The sequence below is a fragment of the Manis pentadactyla genome, chromosome 4, assembly GCF_030020395.1.
Source record: "Manis pentadactyla isolate mManPen7 chromosome 4, mManPen7.hap1, whole genome shotgun sequence".
Taxonomy (NCBI): domain Eukaryota; kingdom Metazoa; phylum Chordata; class Mammalia; order Pholidota; family Manidae; genus Manis; species Manis pentadactyla.
In genome coordinates, this window is record NC_080022.1 from 169,007,341 (window position 1) to 169,023,508 (window position 16,168).

The following is a 16,168-nucleotide window of genomic DNA, read 5'->3' on the forward strand; positions in this document are numbered from 1 at the left end:
GTTGACTGTTGCTACTGTGACAAGGACTGTAACTCCTATTCTCAGCTTGGGTGATGGGAGTGCCTGCTTTCTGCCAGGGTAGGATTTTTAGGGAGGAAGAAGTCAGGGGCCTGCAACCTGGTGCCTGTGGACAACCCGTCCTTCCCCAAGTGATGGAACAGAGCCCCAGATACTCTGCTCACTTGGCACCTGGACTCATGGAGGGCTGGAGAGGGCCTGGGGCCTGGCCCCTGGTCCTTGCCCACCCTGTGCCAGAGGAGCGAATGCTTTGCCCTCCTCTGAATGTTGCAAGCCTCTTCCTCTTTCTTAGAGGTGGGTGGGGAGAGCTTCTGGGTCCCCCACTTCCCATCCTGGTAACTTTCAACCCCCAGGGTGAGGTGCCCACATTTCAGGCAAGTAAAACCTTCTCTGGCTTTCCCCACCCAGGTTAGGCAATGCCCCCTTCCTGCCCCCTCCCTCTGTGAGCCTGTGGGTTGCCCTGCCCCTCCCCCCTTACTAGTAAACAACAACTTCTCTTCCCACCCAGACCCCCAATTTCTGAGCTTCTCCCTGACCTTCCCCTTCTCTGGGACCAGACGTGCGGCCATGGGCCTGGGGGAGTGGTCACTTCCATCCTCATGCGGGGCTGGTGGGCCTGGTGAGCCAAGGTGCTCCGCTCTGGATGGCGAAGCACGGCAGACAGATGTTCACAGGTGCTGGAGATGGAGGCAGTCTCACCTTTCCTGCTCTCTCTGCCTTGGGGCTGGGGCTGAGGGCCAGGCAGTTCCTAGGAGAGGTAGACATCCATGGCCCACATTCCTGCAGGGAGCAATGATATGCTCTGGTCCTTTGTCACCTTTTTTGTAGGAAACCTTACAGTGAGGCTCCTTCCCCCCACTTCCCACCAACAAAAGTGTTCTGCTAGCCCCCTTTCCCCAAGTGGGAAGGAGGCTGGACCTTGGGTGTCTTAGGTGGACCCTTCAGAGACCCTGTGGTCTGTGGAGTGACAGAAATATTCTCCAGATCACTGTGGGGAGGGATGGGTATTTGTCCTGCTATAGTTCCTCAAGGAGCCAGAGTGGGAGGTCCCAGAGATGGTACAGGATCCTGGCCACCCCACAAAATGGGCCCCTGGGGCTTGGTCTCTGAGGTCAGGTATTTAACTGAGGAGGGTTGGGATTCTGTGTGCATTGTGGGGAGGGTCAGGGTTGTGTGTGTTTTTTGGGGGGACAAGGCTGGGTGTGTGCTGGGAAGGGGGTTAATGGCTTGTGTATATTGGGTGAGAGGGTCAGAGAGTGGGGTGTGTTTTGGGAGAATCAAATCCAGAGCCAGGGAGGGGATGTGAGGTAGTTTGTTGTGTGCTTAGGTGGGGGGCAGGGGGCCGTGACTTAGGACATAGGGTGGTTAAGGGGGATTGTGTTGTGTGTGTAGGGAGAGGAGTATCTATTTCTTATCACTGGAGGGGAAACTAACCTGCCTTTTTTTGTTGCTCACCCAGGAATTCCGTGGGGCGGGCTATGGATTAGGCAGTATAGTTCTGGCTTTGCCACTTACTACGTCTGATAACTTCTCTGAGCATGTTTCTTTGTCTGTAAAACAGGGCTATTACCAGAACCTCCCTCAAAGGGATGAGATTAGGTAAGATCATTGACGTGACTCACTCAGCTTTGCGCCTTACATGTGATCACTGCTGTCTCGTCGTGTGGCACCCACTGTTATGACAGTGAAAAGCCACCCCAGACTTTTCTAGGTAGTACTTGGAGATAATAGGATGCTAACGTCTGTGGAGCACCTACTGTGTGCCTGAGGCTTTATCTCTGTTTTACAAATCTTAATCCCTATGATCCTGGGAAAAGGACATTATCCCCGTTTACACATGAGGAAACACTGGTGGACGTTAAGTGACTGGGTTAAGTGACTAAAGCTGGTCTGTTTTCCACTATCCAATAGACAGCTGCAGGAGGGTACTGTGGGGGTTACTCTTGGGTGTGGAGAGCCCTGGGAGGGTCAATGTCAATGCTGAAACCCCCTCCACCGTGGCTGAGGCCCTGCTTCTGCCTTAGGACCTCCTGCCTTCTCCCAGTAGGGGGCGTAGGAAACACCCAAGCCACGCCCCCTCTTCTGTGTTTTGGATGCTGAAGGCTGGAGGGAAAGAGCGGTAATAAGAGATGTAGGCCAGATCTCCGTCCTGTCGTGGAAGCTGCGGATACAATCTGTTCACGCCCATCCCCACCCCCGAATCCGCCCGCTGCAGCTCACAGGAGTTTGCAGAGCTCAGCAGGCACCCTAGGAACGGAGTGTAAGGGCTAAAGTTCTTACTCTTATTTTGTTTCAGTTTGTGTGGTGTGGTGGGGGGCAGGGAAGTTGAAAGCAATTAGTAGAGGAGCCACAGTGGATGGGAGCCCCTGAAAGACTGGCTCCAGACTTTTCCTTTCTGTCTCCATATTCATTGTGTGTGCCTGGAGACTGGGGAATGGCCCCAGGGTCTGGGGGACCCAGAGGAGACAGAGGAGGGGGTGTGCTCTCCTCTTCCTCTCGGCCACTCCTTCCCCTTTACAGTCTGGGTCCTCCATGCCTCCCTTCTGCCCACTCTTTCCCTGAACAATAGGAGAGCCAGCCCAGGGGGAACAGGTACTGCTAAGCCATGCCTTTCCTGGGTCCCAAAATGCGGAGCCAGCCAAAGACTGTTGGATGGAGCTTTGAATGAAAAGGAGACCCCCTCACCTTTTATCTCACAGCATTGATAATTCACAGAATGCGTCAGGGCATGATCCCAGCAATGGCTGGGGGAGGGGACTCACAGAAGGAAGCCTGTTCTCTTAGGCTGGCCAGGACCTAAGACATTGTGTGCACGTTATGCCAACGGCCCTGAGCCCATGGGGATGTGCCAGTGCAGGACTTGACTACCCTTTGGGGGTAGCGTCTGTGGAAAGAGGAAGTGCTTCCCTTCTCCAGATCACTTTGGGGCGGTGCCCACACTCCTTTCCTCTTCCTTTCTCATGGAGTTGGGGCAAGTGGGGCCAGGTCTCTCAGGACAGACTAGAAGCCCTCAGCCCTGGCTAGATCAGAAATAGAAGCCCTCTCCTCCCCATTTTGACTTCTGGGTTGCTATGAACCTCAAAGCAGCCCACAGACCAAGGTTCCCTGGCAGAAGTCATAAAGGACATCTTCCTGTGTGGCCTTGGGCAGGTCACCCAACCTCTCTCTGAGTCTGTTTCCTCCTCTTTAAAGCAAGACTCCTAATTTGTCCTTGGCTGGGTGAGTTGCTGTGAGGCCACAGTGACCTGCTTTTGGTGAGGGCCTGGGTGAGCTTGGAGCCCGGCATTGTCTTGGGGGATGATCACCGTGCACTGGGACCCCATGTCCCTCTGGTTCCATGCCTCATTTCCTGTTTGTTATCAACTCCAGATGGGGCTGGGGCTGGGGGGAAGCCCAGCAGTCCTGGGCCAGTTCAGTTTAGCTCACCACTGTTGAGGGGCTGTGAAGCACACAGGAGCTGTGGGGGATAGAGCACAGGAGGATGAAGCCTCAGGCTGGCTGGCAGCTGCCGCTGGAGTCCCTTCCACCCAGCCCTGCAGCTGGCCAAAGCCTGTCTTTTTCCCCCTTCTCCCACTGCCCAAGGACACTGTTCTGCTCTGACCTGCCCCACAACCCTGACCTTGCCGTTGCCCAGAACAGGCATCTCATCCTGACTTTTCCCCCTCTCCAACTCCAGAAATCCTATCCATCCTTCAGGGAACATCATGAATGTCGCCTCTTCCCAGAAACCTTCACTGATGTTATCCCTTCCTTGCTACACTCTCCCTCCCTCCTCTGAATGACTGTGGGTCCTTACTTTTTTTTTCTCTTACAACATTTCTCTCCACCACAGTGACTAGTTTCTACTGGGAGCTGTAATCATTTGGGAGCTCGTTCCCCAATCACCAGGTCTTTGATGACAGTCTCAGATCCCTTAGTACCTTGCAGCTGTGAACACAGAGCCTAGCACATAACTAGTGCACAAGAGCTACATCATTTGGGAGGAAAGATACCAAGGGATGTAGAACCAAGTCCATGCTCTTCCCTGGCAGTCTTACCCACTCCCAAGGCTTGGATATCTGCAACCCAGACCTCTTTTAGGTAGGACTTCATTTCAGAGCCCTACACCCACCTGTCCGCCAGCCCAGTAGACTTCTCTACTTTGCAGTCTTGGGAAATTTGCTGTTGCACAAGCGACGCACCAGAATCCTCTGCTATCTCCTTTCTCACCCCATCCCCTCAAAATGTCTTAAGAATTTACCTTCCTCTGTCCATCACCACTGCCAGTTTCCTAGGCTGTGCTACCATTGTGTGCTGCCTGGACGTTGCAGTAGCTTCTAACTGGTCTCTCTTGCTTTCCTACAATCCGTTCTTCACATAGCTACTAAAAAGATCTTATAACACTGTGAATCATATTTTGCCTCTCCGCTGCTTGGAACCATTCCGTGATTTCTCCTTCCATCTAGGATAAAATCCAGAAGTCTTACTGAGATCAACAAGCTCACCTGGTCTGGCCTCAGACCACCTTTCCAGCCTGGTCTTATGTCCCTTTTCCTCTTGAATTTTATGCTCCATCTACCTTAATCCCCTGTCAGTTCCTCGAATGAACATGCCAACTTCTGTAACCCCAAGGCCGTTGCACAGGCTCTTTCTTTTACTGGGACTGCACTCCTTTCTACTCTGCCTGACTTCTAAACTGCTACTCTTTAGGTCTTTGTTTTGAGGTCCTCCCTAACCCTTCAACCTAAATTAGGTATCTACATTAATTTTCCTTCAAATACATTATATTTGTATTATAATACCAATTATCTCAGTTTTCAATTACATATATGTAATTATTTGCTTAATAGCTATTGCTCCATAAGGTCTGCAAGGTCAGGCTTATCAGGGTTTCCACATAGGATACTCAGAAAATAGTTTTTCTTGAATTGGCTTGGTGTGGTGGGAATTTGGGCTTTGGCAGCAAAGTTAGCTCTAACCTTTATTAGCAGTGTGATCTTGGACATCCCATGTAGCATTGCAGAGACCTGTTTCTTTATTTGTAAAGTGGGAATAATGCCCACTTATCTCTTGGAGTTGCTGTGAGGACTAAATGACAGCATGTTAAGAACCTGGCTTCGGGAGAATATCCTAGGGAAGCATGTACATTTCTATCCCTTTTTAGAGTGAGGGAGCTATGCTGCAGCGTCAGAGGGAGTATCCTCCAGGGGCATCCCCCTCCTTGCAAGACCTGCTCAGTTCAGACCTTTCTTCCAACGAAACAGGCATCCCTGAGGGCTTCTGGGAGGAAGTGGTCAGCTGGAAGGCACCAGCCCCTCCTTTTCCTTCTCTGGAGCCGGACTGCGCGGTGGGGGGCCCATCCTGGTTCCGCGGCCGGGGGGACACCCTGGGCGGGGTTTTGCTCGCCGGAAGCACGCAAAGCTTGGGAAGGAAAGCCCTCTCGGCGCGCGCGTTTGTGCCAGAGCACCCACGCTGCTGCATCGGGTTCCGGCGGGCGGGCTGCCGGAGTCGCACATGATGTCACAGACAATGACACCAGCCGGGTATCTCATTCCCTCACAGCGCCCGAAGCGCACGATGTCACACCCGGGACACCCGGCACTCCGCGTTCGTGGCGCGAGCACTTGGCTACATACACCGCGGCCCTTTGCCTCCTGCGTCCACCCTCCGCGTCTCGGGGTAGCTGGCCCGGCCCGGCCCGGCAAGGGGCCGGAGGGCGAGCCCCGCGGGCGGGCAGGCGAACGGGTGATGTCACGGGCAGCGGTGGGTGGGTCACCCGGAGGTGAGGCGCCGCCAGGCGAGTTCAGGGAGAGTTCAGCCGCATTGCATTAGGCAAATGAGGCCTGGGCTGGGTGTCGGGGGCGGAGTAGGGAGGGTGTTAAGGGAGGACACCGGGACCACCCCCTCCTCCTTGCCCCATCAACTCCCCAGCTACTGCATCGCCAAGCCGGGGACTGACCAAACTGCAGCGGGGTGGGGGGTTGCTGGGAGCCGGAACTGGGATGGGAGAGACACCCGCCCCTCTTCCGTCCCTGCCTCCGCGCGCAGCCCCCTCCTCTCCTGTACCCGGCCTCCGTCTGTCTGCTGCGTACTCCTCCTCTTGAGCCTTTTCCTCCCTCCGTTCCCCTCTTCTCTTCAACCCTTCCCAGGCTCCCCCCACTACCCCCACTCGCCTCTGCACGTCCCGCTGCTCCTTCCACGTCCCCGGCGTTTCACTGGTGGCAGTTAGACCCGCCCGGCAAGGGTTAAACCAGGGGCGGTGCTTGGACGGAACGGGGCGGAGGAAAGGGGGTGGGGTTGCAGGAGAGGGGGCGCGCTAGCTCGGGGCGGGGGGGCCGCGGCGCGCACCGCCGGAGGCCGAGCGACGGCCGGCCGCCCGGGGCCTGGCGGAGGCGGAGCCGGCGGGGTCCCCACCCCCACCCCCACCCGGAATCCTCGCCCCGGAGAAGCCCGGGAGCCCCGGCTGGGAGGAGGAAGTGCTCGGTGAGCACCCCCCCCGCCCCGCGCCGATCCCGCCCCCGGCCGGCGCACTTGGGGAGCCGTGGGACTCTGCCTCGGACACCGTGAGACTCGAGACGGGAGCCCCCTCGAGGTGAAGCCCCCGAGTTCTCGGGCCTCGTCCGGGCGTTGCAGGGGCGAGCCCAGGACCCCCCCACTCCTGGAACACACAACTTCCCAGCTTTTCACCTGGGACTGGCGCAGCGGCCGGCCGACTTAGACGAGGGACTTCGGACCGAGGGCGGCCCCCCGCCCCGGTCGCCAGTCGGGGTGGGGGGACGTGCCCCTCGTCCCCAGCTGCTGTCTTCGGATGGCGCCACCGGCTGAGTGAGGGAGGCGGCGCGCAGGACTTGCCCGCCCGGACCTCTCGTCTTCGCGGGGAAGATGTACGAGAGTGTGGATGTGGGGGGGCTCACCCCCACCCCCAATCCCTTCCTGGTGGTGGATTTTTATAACCAGAACCGGGCCTGTTTGCTCCCGGAGAAGGGGCTCCCTGCCCCGGGTCCCTACTCCACCCCGCTCCGGACTCCGCTTTGGAATGGCTCAAACCACTGTAGGTACCGGCCTCTCCTCATCTATTGTAGGAGCTGGGGGCGGCGGGCGGCGGGGCTTCCACTCCAACTGGGGGTTTCGGGTCTGGGGGCGTGGTGGTGGGGTTCTTGTCTCTACCCTTCACTTTCCCTTGTCTTTCTTGATGACACTCGAATGCTCTTGCTGGACAAATGGACTCCCTCGAGTAACCCTGGGTGTTAATTCTGTTACGTTAGCGCTGAGGAACTTTGGGGGTTCCTCCAGGAAACATTTGTTCATCTCACCGTCTACTTCTTGAAGGGGAAATAAAGCTTCTTGCCCCCCACTTTCCATCTTCTTACTTGGAATCTAGTAGCTTTACAGTAGAGTGGCCCTTTCTCCCACCCTGGAGGGTGCGGTAGTGGTACTATCTGTGGGCTTGTCTGCGTGGAGGAGGGGGGGCCTCCTCCCCAGATCCTACCCTTGCCAAAGCCTACGGGAGAGCCCCCTCCTGTGCGGCAGCTGCAGCCCCCAGTCCTTGCCCCTATGCCATTAGAGTGGGTGTCGGGGAGCACTCCACGTTCTTGGTGTTGGCAGTGGGGTGTGGCCGGAAGGGGCAACTTCACCAGACACCCCTCTGCCATCCTACCTGCCCCTTACATCTGGGATTACATCTATCCATCTGAGGATTGCTTTGGCTTTAGACACTTGGCTGGCATCTCTTAAGGCTTCTGTCCCAGAAATGGGGTGGGGGAACTGCTCTGGTGGGAAGAATCCCCTTCCCCGTAATCCTAATCTAGTTTGTTCTCTGGGGCATGAGTTTGTTTTATGTGGGTCCAGGGATACTCTGCAAATGAGGGGTGCATCCCCTCCCAGCCCAGCTGTGTCCTTTTGTTACCCTGCTTTCACTTGGGGGTAGGGGCAGGCACTGGATAATCCCTTCCTAAGAGGGGCACTGTTGAGAACCCCAGAGTCCTGGCAGCCAGCTCACCTCTCCTCACTGCTGTCTGGAATCATCTCTCTGGAAGGGAGGTGATCTGATCAGTGTACCAGTGGGAGCTTTGAGCGCCTGGGGTGCACACCTGGGCCTGCTCGTACCCAGCTGTGGGGCGGTGTACTTGGGTGGGAGAGAGCCGGCGCTAGGGGGTTATTGTTACAGGGCTCGGGTTTCTTCCCCTACACTGCTCTGGGCTCCACTCTTCCCCAGGGCTTCTCCCACCCTCCCGGACCGGCTGCCTCCCTTCAGCCTGCCTAGGAGGAGGAGTGGAATGGGTCTCCGGGGGCCTGGCAGGTTGGAGAAGGTTGAAGGACAACCCCGTACCCCTTTGCTCTAAGAAGAGAGACCTGCAGTGGAGAGACACCGTGCCCCTGCCCCTCCCAGAGCTGCCTCACCCCAGGCCTTTCCTTTTGTCCTGCCCCCTGACCTTTGCCTCTGGGGCAGATTGGCCGGGAGGCTGCGGGCTGCTCACGGTGGAAAGGAGGGGGGTGTGAGCGTTGGTTGACTTTGGCAGAAAAGGAGAGAGGTGAGAGGTGTGACACCTGGGCCCTTCTTCCCATCCTCCCAGAGCTGGAGGATGTCCCCCCAAATGGGATAATTGGAGCACAGCTGTCAGGGTGCCCCCCTCCACCACCTTGGCTGCCTTTTCCAGAGTACTGCGGGGAAGCTGGATTCTGAGACCTTGGGCTCCAGCCCCACCTCTTCCTTCGAGGTGGGGGCAGCTTCGCTGTTTCTAGCCACAAACTGGTAGAGAGGTGTGGAGTCCGGCAGCCAGGTGGGTTTGGTGGGGCAGGAGATGGGGAAGTAGGCCTATTCCCTATGCTGTCTAGGGTGGGGTAGAGCGAGAGGTCTGGGCTCCCCTGTTCCCATCGCCCACACCAAGAGCTATGTATATGTGGGTGGGATGCCAGTGGGTGTCAGCCCCAAGGCTGTGGACTGGACTGCGAGTCCTGGCTGTGCGGGCTGCTCTGAGGCATAGGAAAGACCTGGAGGCTGGGGGTGGGGGCGACCTGACCCTGCTGGTGTGCACGGGGTCCTTGTGTGTGTGTGAAGGTTCTCTGACGGCAGGAGCCTTCTGGCCTGTCATGCCAAGTTCTGCACAACCTCCTGCCACCTCCACCAAAGGTGGAAAGACACAGCAGGTTGGCTGTGAGTGGAGACCTCATCCTGCACGGCCCTGGGCACCATGCCTCTCCCCAGAGCCCCCAGTTTCAGGGCACTGGTGTCGGGGGCTGTACAGGATGTGGCTCCCCATCTGTCCCCCACCAATCTGGCCTCTTGCGCCGCCCGCTCCCAGACATCCAAGAATGTGAAGCACGTGGATGCCCGTAGTGGGGGGAGGGGAGCGATGCTTATCGGGGGCTGCTGAGCTAGGGGCCTTCTTTCTCCGGGCTACACCCAGAGCCACCCCCACCCTACCCCAAGGAGGAAGAAGGGCGGCGCCGAGAGCATTGAGCCCCCTCCCCAGCCCTCCCCAGGGGCTGCGAGGGGAGCCGCGGAGGAGCGGGCGCCAGCTGGACTGGGAGGGGAGCCGCTGGCCGGGGGCCCGGCTTATTTCCTGCTGATCTCCTCCAGGAAACCGGCCCCTAGTGCGAGCCTGCGAGCGGCCCCGGGGCGTGGGGAATCCGGAGCGCCCAGCGCCTCCCGCCTTCTGCCCGCAGGGGAGGGGGAGCGGGCGGGGGAGGGGCACCCTGGCAGCGCAGCGCTGCGCAGGCGAGAGGGGACGCCTGGCCTTCTGGGCCGGTTCCAGCCCTCTGCTGGAGCTGAGGTGTGGTGCTTCTCCAGCCCGGTCCTGCAGGAAAAAGAGATTTGTGGGCTGGGGACTCTGGGGAGGAAGGCGGGTGGGGAGGGACCTGGCCGCGGCAGCCCTTCCGCCGTACGTCTGGCGTGTAGAGTTAAAGCAGAGTCCTGACTCTTGCAGTGGCTGCGAGGGTCCCAGAATGCCCCGTGCTTCCCTAGGCTGCTGGCTGGAGGCCTAGGGAGGTGTGGACTGGGCCAGAGCTCTGGGTTCAAAGGGCGCAGTGGGAAACCTTAGAGCTGTTACCTTGGTGACAGGTGGGGACGTGCTGGGGGCGGGGGTGCAGACGGTGTTTGAGCCTTAGAGGCAGCCAGCTGCTGCCAGGTGGGTGGAAAGGAGGCCTCACCCAGCCCAAACTAGCCCTGGTCTGGGGTCAGCCCCATCCTGCCAAAAAAAATTTTTTTAAGTATATTCTTTCAGTTCCAGAAATACCCTCCTGGACTTTGCCTTAGCTCCAAATTTCTCCGGGCTTTTGCCCCTTTAGCCAGTCCCTGGCCTTAGAGCTCTCTTTCCTTCATCCTGGTATTCTGTGTGTCTCCCCACGCTCGCCTCCCTTCCCTCCACCCCACTCTGTACCCCAAAGCTCCCTCTGTTCTTAGTCCCCCTCCTGTCTGGTCCATTTTGGAGGTGGAGCCTTGGGGGATGTGGGCTCAGGGCAAAGGGTGGATGGGGAGGAGAGAGGCGGGGAGGTCAGGGCCTTCATCTTCTGCTCGTTGGAACACTGACAGATTCTAGGCCATGGTCCCCCCACACCGCCTTGTCCTTGACACCCCCCCCAGTCTGGATTGTCTATTGTTACTCCTTTTACGTCTTGGAAAAAGTTAGCACAACAAAGGGCTCCTTTGTGGCTCACCCCTCTGCCTCCCAGCCTCACCCAGGCCCCCCAACCCCGCCCCCCCCCAGCAGCTGTTCTCAGGCCTCTTGCCGGTCTGATTGGCTTGTCTGGCTTTGGGGAGAGTGAGGTAGGGGAAAACCAGGCCAGGGCAGTTCAGTGTTGGGGTGAAGAGCAGAGGGCTGGGGTTGGGGGGTGGTCAGTGAAGAGTCTGTGGGCTGGTCGGGGTGTGGGTATCCACTGGTCCTTTGCTGCAAGGCCAGCGGTCTCTGCATGGGGACAGGGACGTGGGGTCACAGCAGTGCTGGTCAGCCATGCTGACCAGGGAGATAGTGTCCAGGCCCTACTAAGAGCCAGGAAAATTCTGCCAAGGGTGTCGGCCTGGTTTCCTGTCATTAACCACCTGGCAGCCCCTCGTGTGTTGCAGGTAACCAAAGGGTGGAGCACAGCCAGCCTGTGTCCAGGCCCTTCTTCAACTCTGCCTGGTCCTTGTGGGCCACGTGACTCATAGCTAGCAGGGGCTTGGGCCAGAAGCTCTAGGCCCTTTTGAATTCCAGAACCTTGTGTGCTGGAGTTTGGGGCGAGACTAGGTAGGATTCTGGGGTATGGGAAAAAGCAGGGATCTACCTCCTCAGGGAGGCATCCTTGCCCCTCTCCTTGGCCCTGGACAAATAGCGTTGGCAAGGGTCAGGGGGATGCTGAATGGCCTCTTGGGAATCTGGGATTGCCTGGGTCATAGTTCTCATCTAGCAAGACACAGCCCCAGGCTTCGGGCACCGACAGCCCCCACAGTTCCCAGCCCTGTCTTGCCTGGGGTGATGGGCACAGGCCAGGTGCTGGTGAGAATTTGGCTAGCGGGAACTGCCCCTGCAGGCTGGGTCACCCCTCCTGGCTGCCCTCTTGGAGCTGAATAACAGGAGGGGAGGGGACAGTAACCCGGACATAGTATTGAAGCTAGACAGACAGTTCATTGATGGGAACAGACCCCCTTTGTCACCCTGCTCCCCTCAGACACGGGGCACCCAGAGCAGTGGGCTTCTGGAGCCCATAGGGACTCCTCTCCCTAAGTCCCAAGGGGGTCCCCTGCTTATCTCAGGGAGTCCCTGCCTGCTCTGATTCAACACTTGGAACTCTTGTTTGTGCGCCCTGCCTTGGGTCTCTGGCCAGGGGATTGGATTGTTTGGGTGGAGGAGGGCCTGTGGCTCCTGGCAGCGGGGGTGGAGGGGGTAGCGGAAGCAGCGGGGGTAGGGGAGTGGCTGGCTTTGAATATCCTGTTGACCCCAGTTTCCTCTGCCCCCAGCTTGTGTCCTCTTCCCTCCCTCTTCACCAGGCCTTAACTCCTTCCTGACTTGGGGGAGATGGGGGCCAGGCCACCCAGGGGCTGGGGATTTAGGACCCAGCTAACCCCCGCCACCCCCCATGTATAGTCACGTCACATACAAATCTGATGGCTTGTCATCTGGTCTTTCTGGTTTGAAGCTGGGGTCCTGGGGAAATAGGCAGGAGTGATGAAGTGCTGGAGGCTTCACTGGCAGCCTCGTCCCCAGAGACTGGCTGGGCAGTCAGAGCTTTCCTGAGGCCCTGTCCCTGCCCCCGAGGGTGAATCCTGGCAGCAGTGGTGAGGCTGGGAGAGGCTCCCCAGAGAGATCCTGAGGCAGGATGGGCACGGAATTAAGGGTGGCGACCTGGGTCTCTAACCGCCCCTCCCCTCTTCTCTCTCTAGCCATTGAGACCCAGAGCAGCAGTTCCGAGGAGATAGTGCCCAGCCCTCCCTCACCGCCCCCCCTCCCCCGCATCTACAAGCCTTGCTTTGTCTGTCAAGACAAATCCTCAGGCTACCACTATGGGGTCAGCGCCTGTGAGGGCTGCAAGGTGAGTTGAGGGGGTCATTGGGAAAGACAGCCCTGGTTAGACAAATAGGACGTCCCCACTGCCAGGTCCCGAGTGTCAGGTCCCCGTGGGGGGATGTCCGTGAAGCTGCTGCTCGTGCTTCTCTGCAGAAGGTGGCAGCAGCCTTGGCGAAGAGGACGCCTGTAGTAGAGCTCCCCCATAGATTAGTAGGGGTCCCCAAGCCAGAGGTCCCTCTCCTGCCTGAGCTTCTGTCCCCGTCTCCATCCTCCAGCTGGCAGGGCGTTTGCCTGCTCTGCTACCGCTGCCCAGGTTGCCATAGTGAGCTGGCTGCCGACTGGCTCTTGGCTGGGGACCCAGGAGGCCTGCCCCCCGCCCCCCGTGGCCCTGCCTGAACCTCGCCATGGAAGCCTGGCAGAAGGCAGTGAGGAGCAGGCACCCTGCCTCGGCCTCCTTCAGGTGCCCAGTCTGTGGGCTCCCCAGTGTCTGACTGGATTGCCTTCTGCCCATGTTAGGCTCCAGGGTGCAGATATATAGCTGCCACCTTCCCAGCAGCTGTGGGCATGGCCTCTCCCCAGGGCCTGAGCCTCTGTACCTGTTTCTTCCCCAGAGATGGGGGCTCAGAAGCTGCACAGCTTTGGGGCTGGGGGCACATGGAATAACTGTTCCCCAGGTGTGGGACCAAGGTCAAGGGCAAAACAAAGGCCTTGGCTGTGTGTGTCTGCCTGTCCTGTCTGGTTGTTCCCAGTTTGTCCCTGGTCTGTCTGGTTAGTCTGGGTTGCAGTCCCTGGGCAGCCTGGGTCTACCTGTGATCAGCATATGCACATCTGCCTGGTTGGTGAACATGTCTTGCTCCTGAGCGTGTGTGCGCGTCCCGTCGCTTTGGCTGACCTGTGTGTGTCCGTCTGTCGCCTCTCCCTGCTTGCCTTCCTGCCTGCCTTCTCTTCCTGTGCTCTGAGCCCAGGGCTGCTGGTTCCAGAGCTCTGCCTCTCACGTTAAGCTCCATCTCCCCCTTTTCCTGATCCATCACTTATCAGGAGGGAGGAAGCTAGGTCTATAGGTGTGGGTTGAGAACCCTAGATACTGGGATTCTTCGGGGGACATCCTGTGGGTGGACCTTTCTCCCATCTTACCTGGCCTACACAGGTAGGTGACCACCACAGGCGTGGGGACAGTAGCTGGCCCAGCTGTGCAACCAATCTGTGGATGTAGCTGACCTGGCTCCCTCCCCTCTGTACCCAGGGCTTCTTCCGCCGCAGCATCCAGAAGAACATGGTGTACACATGTCACCGGGACAAGAACTGCATCATCAACAAGGTGACCCGGAACCGCTGCCAGTATTGCCGGCTGCAGAAGTGCTTCGAAGTGGGCATGTCCAAGGAGTGTGAGTGCCACAGCCACGGCCCTGGCAGGGCCTCAGTGCTTCACAGGGCCAGGGGAGCAGGGCTGTGTGTGTGTGTGTGTGTGTGTGTGTGTGTGTGTGTGTGTATGGACACAGAGCATGCCCGCGGTGCAGTGTACAGGCTTGGGGCTAAGGGCAGTTTGTGCATAGCGGCAAGGACCTGTGTTTGTCTGTGCGTCTAGCCAGCTGTGTGTCTGTCTGTGTGTGTCTGTCTGTGTGTGGACAGCTGCTCCTGTCTGTGTGTGGCTGTGTCTCCTTCCAGCCAGCTTGCTTCCAGGCCCTGCTTGGTTCTGGGGCAGGGCTCAGGCATACCTGAGACCTCCCGGTGGTGCCTCTCAAGGGAGGCCCACACAGAGGGGTCTCGGTTGGTGTTTTTGTGTGAGGGGAGGGTGCGGCTGGCCATTCAGGGTGCCATCTAAAAGCCATTGTCTGGTGAATCCTGGGTCCTAGAGTTGGAAGAGAGAATTGGGACTTCTCAGATCCCAGCGGAATGAGGGTTTCCAGTTTGGGCTCAGCTGAGGCCCAGTGGAGGGAGGGAGGGAGGGCTGGACAGGGAGACCCTCTTGTGTTGAATCATGTGTGTTGCTGTGGTGACCAGTGATTGATGATGTCAGAGATAAATGATGCTGACAGACGCCTCCTTGTCTGCGTGGCCGTTGCTATGGAGCCTGAGCCTTGGGGGATGGGTTTTGGGAGGGTGTCGCAGGACCCCCTAGCCCTTTGTGGGGAGGGCAGTGGAAGAGGGAAGGGGAGGGGTCTTGGAGGGATGTGAGGCACCCCAGATGGGAGCAGAGGGCCCTGCATCATCCCGCCACTTCCCGCCACAGGAGGCAGGGGCTGTGGTGTCCAGAGCTGGGAAGTGGCGGCCGCACATTGTAGAGCGGGTGACAACTTGGGACCCGAGGGCCTGGGACCCTTCCCTTTGGGGCCCCGCAGCTCTGCCTTCCTCTGCTTCTGCCACCTTCTGCTCCCAGAGCTTTGCAGCACAGAAGGACCAGGGTGGGGACCCCCTCTCCCTCCCACCACGAGCTCCCCCTTTCCCTCCCTCCTCCTCTCCACTGCTCTGTGCCCCGGAGCTGAGCAGCTGCCATTTCAATAGAATTAAAGCTTCCGAATGATAAACGTCTTGTCACAGCTGCAATTTTCTCTTCCCAAATTATCCCCCCACTCTCCCTCTCCCTCTCCATTCTACCCCTTGCACTTTATTGAATTTGCAGAATCGACATGAGTGATCTCCAAATTATGCCAGCTCCCCCCACCCCCGCCCCACCCGCTGCCCCCTCCCCAGGCCCCCCACCCCCACCCTCTCTTCCTCCAGCGTCAGCAGCCGCTACCACTGGCCCTGTGAGTGATTGTGTGTCTGGGATAATCGGCTGGTAACGACCCCATCGCTTCTTTAAAGCCGAGTGGTGTGTGCGGCTCAGCGCCCCCGGTGATTTGTCAGCTCCCCCGGCTAATGGGCCGAGAGATTCTCTCACCCGGGCCCCCACTCAGACTGGGGAGCCCTACTCCTCTCCTGCCTGCCCAGGAGCTGCTCCGAGCTAGTCCCAGGGACCCCAGGGAGGCTGCTGTCAGAAGGGCTGGGGGCAAGCGGATGCAGGAGCTGGCCCTTCCTGGAAGCAGAGGGATAGGGGGCAGGGGAGGCAGCGTGCAGAGGTGGGACCCTGCACACCAGCTTTCAGCCCTGAGCACTGGCACAGCTGAGTGTGGGCTGGCACAGATGCATGGGGTGTGTGGGGCACCGCAGCCTGGCCACAGGGCGTGTGTGCTGTGGCATGGGGCCCTGGGGCTGGGCTGGGTGTGGGAATTAGGTGGGAATGGAGGGATGGGCCATGTGCTGACCCCTTGCCTGCCTGTGCATGTATACGTGTGCACATTCGTGTGTGCGCCCCTGCATGTGCACACCCTGCCAGTGACCTCCCCCACAGTGCTCTGTGGGAGGACCTCGGGCTGGGGGTGGCTGCTGACCCCTGTTCCCTAACTGCTCGCCTGTGCTCCCACAGCTGTGAGGAATGACCGGAACAAGAAGAAGAAGGAAGCCCCTAGGCCAGAGTGCTCTGAGAGCTACACGCTGACGCCCGAGGCGGGGGAGCTCATCGAGAAGGTGCGCAAGGCGCACCAGGAAACCTTCCCCGCTCTCTGCCAGCTGGGCAAATACACTACGGTAGGTATGGCTTCCTGGGCCAGGTGCAGGGGGGCCAGTGCCACAGCGCCCAGATTGGGCCCAGGGCATCCCTTCTGCTAGGCTCGCCTCCCCTCGCCCCAGCCCAGTCCTCCCTGTCCCCG

At 58.9% G+C, this 16,168-nt stretch overlaps 1 protein-coding gene across 7 annotated transcripts in view; it reads left to right on the plus strand.

Annotated features, from left to right (window-relative positions):
• Window positions 1-16,168, plus strand: part of RARA (retinoic acid receptor alpha) — a 42,671-nt gene that overhangs the window by 22,571 nt on the left and 3,932 nt on the right. For 3 of the 7 annotated variants that reach the window (XM_036930360.2, XM_036930359.2, XM_036930362.2), the window contains 3 exons: window positions 12,356-12,504; window positions 13,723-13,864; window positions 15,886-16,046. In XM_036930360.2, coding sequence (XP_036786255.1) covers window positions 12,356-12,504; window positions 13,723-13,864; window positions 15,886-16,046 — 452 coding nt within the window. Of the gene's footprint in view, window positions 1-6,419; window positions 7,053-12,355; window positions 12,505-13,722; window positions 13,865-15,885; window positions 16,047-16,168 lie in introns of those variants that run through there. The other 4 variants (XM_036930361.2, XM_057501463.1, XM_036930363.2 and 1 more) reach the window with 4 other exon arrangements.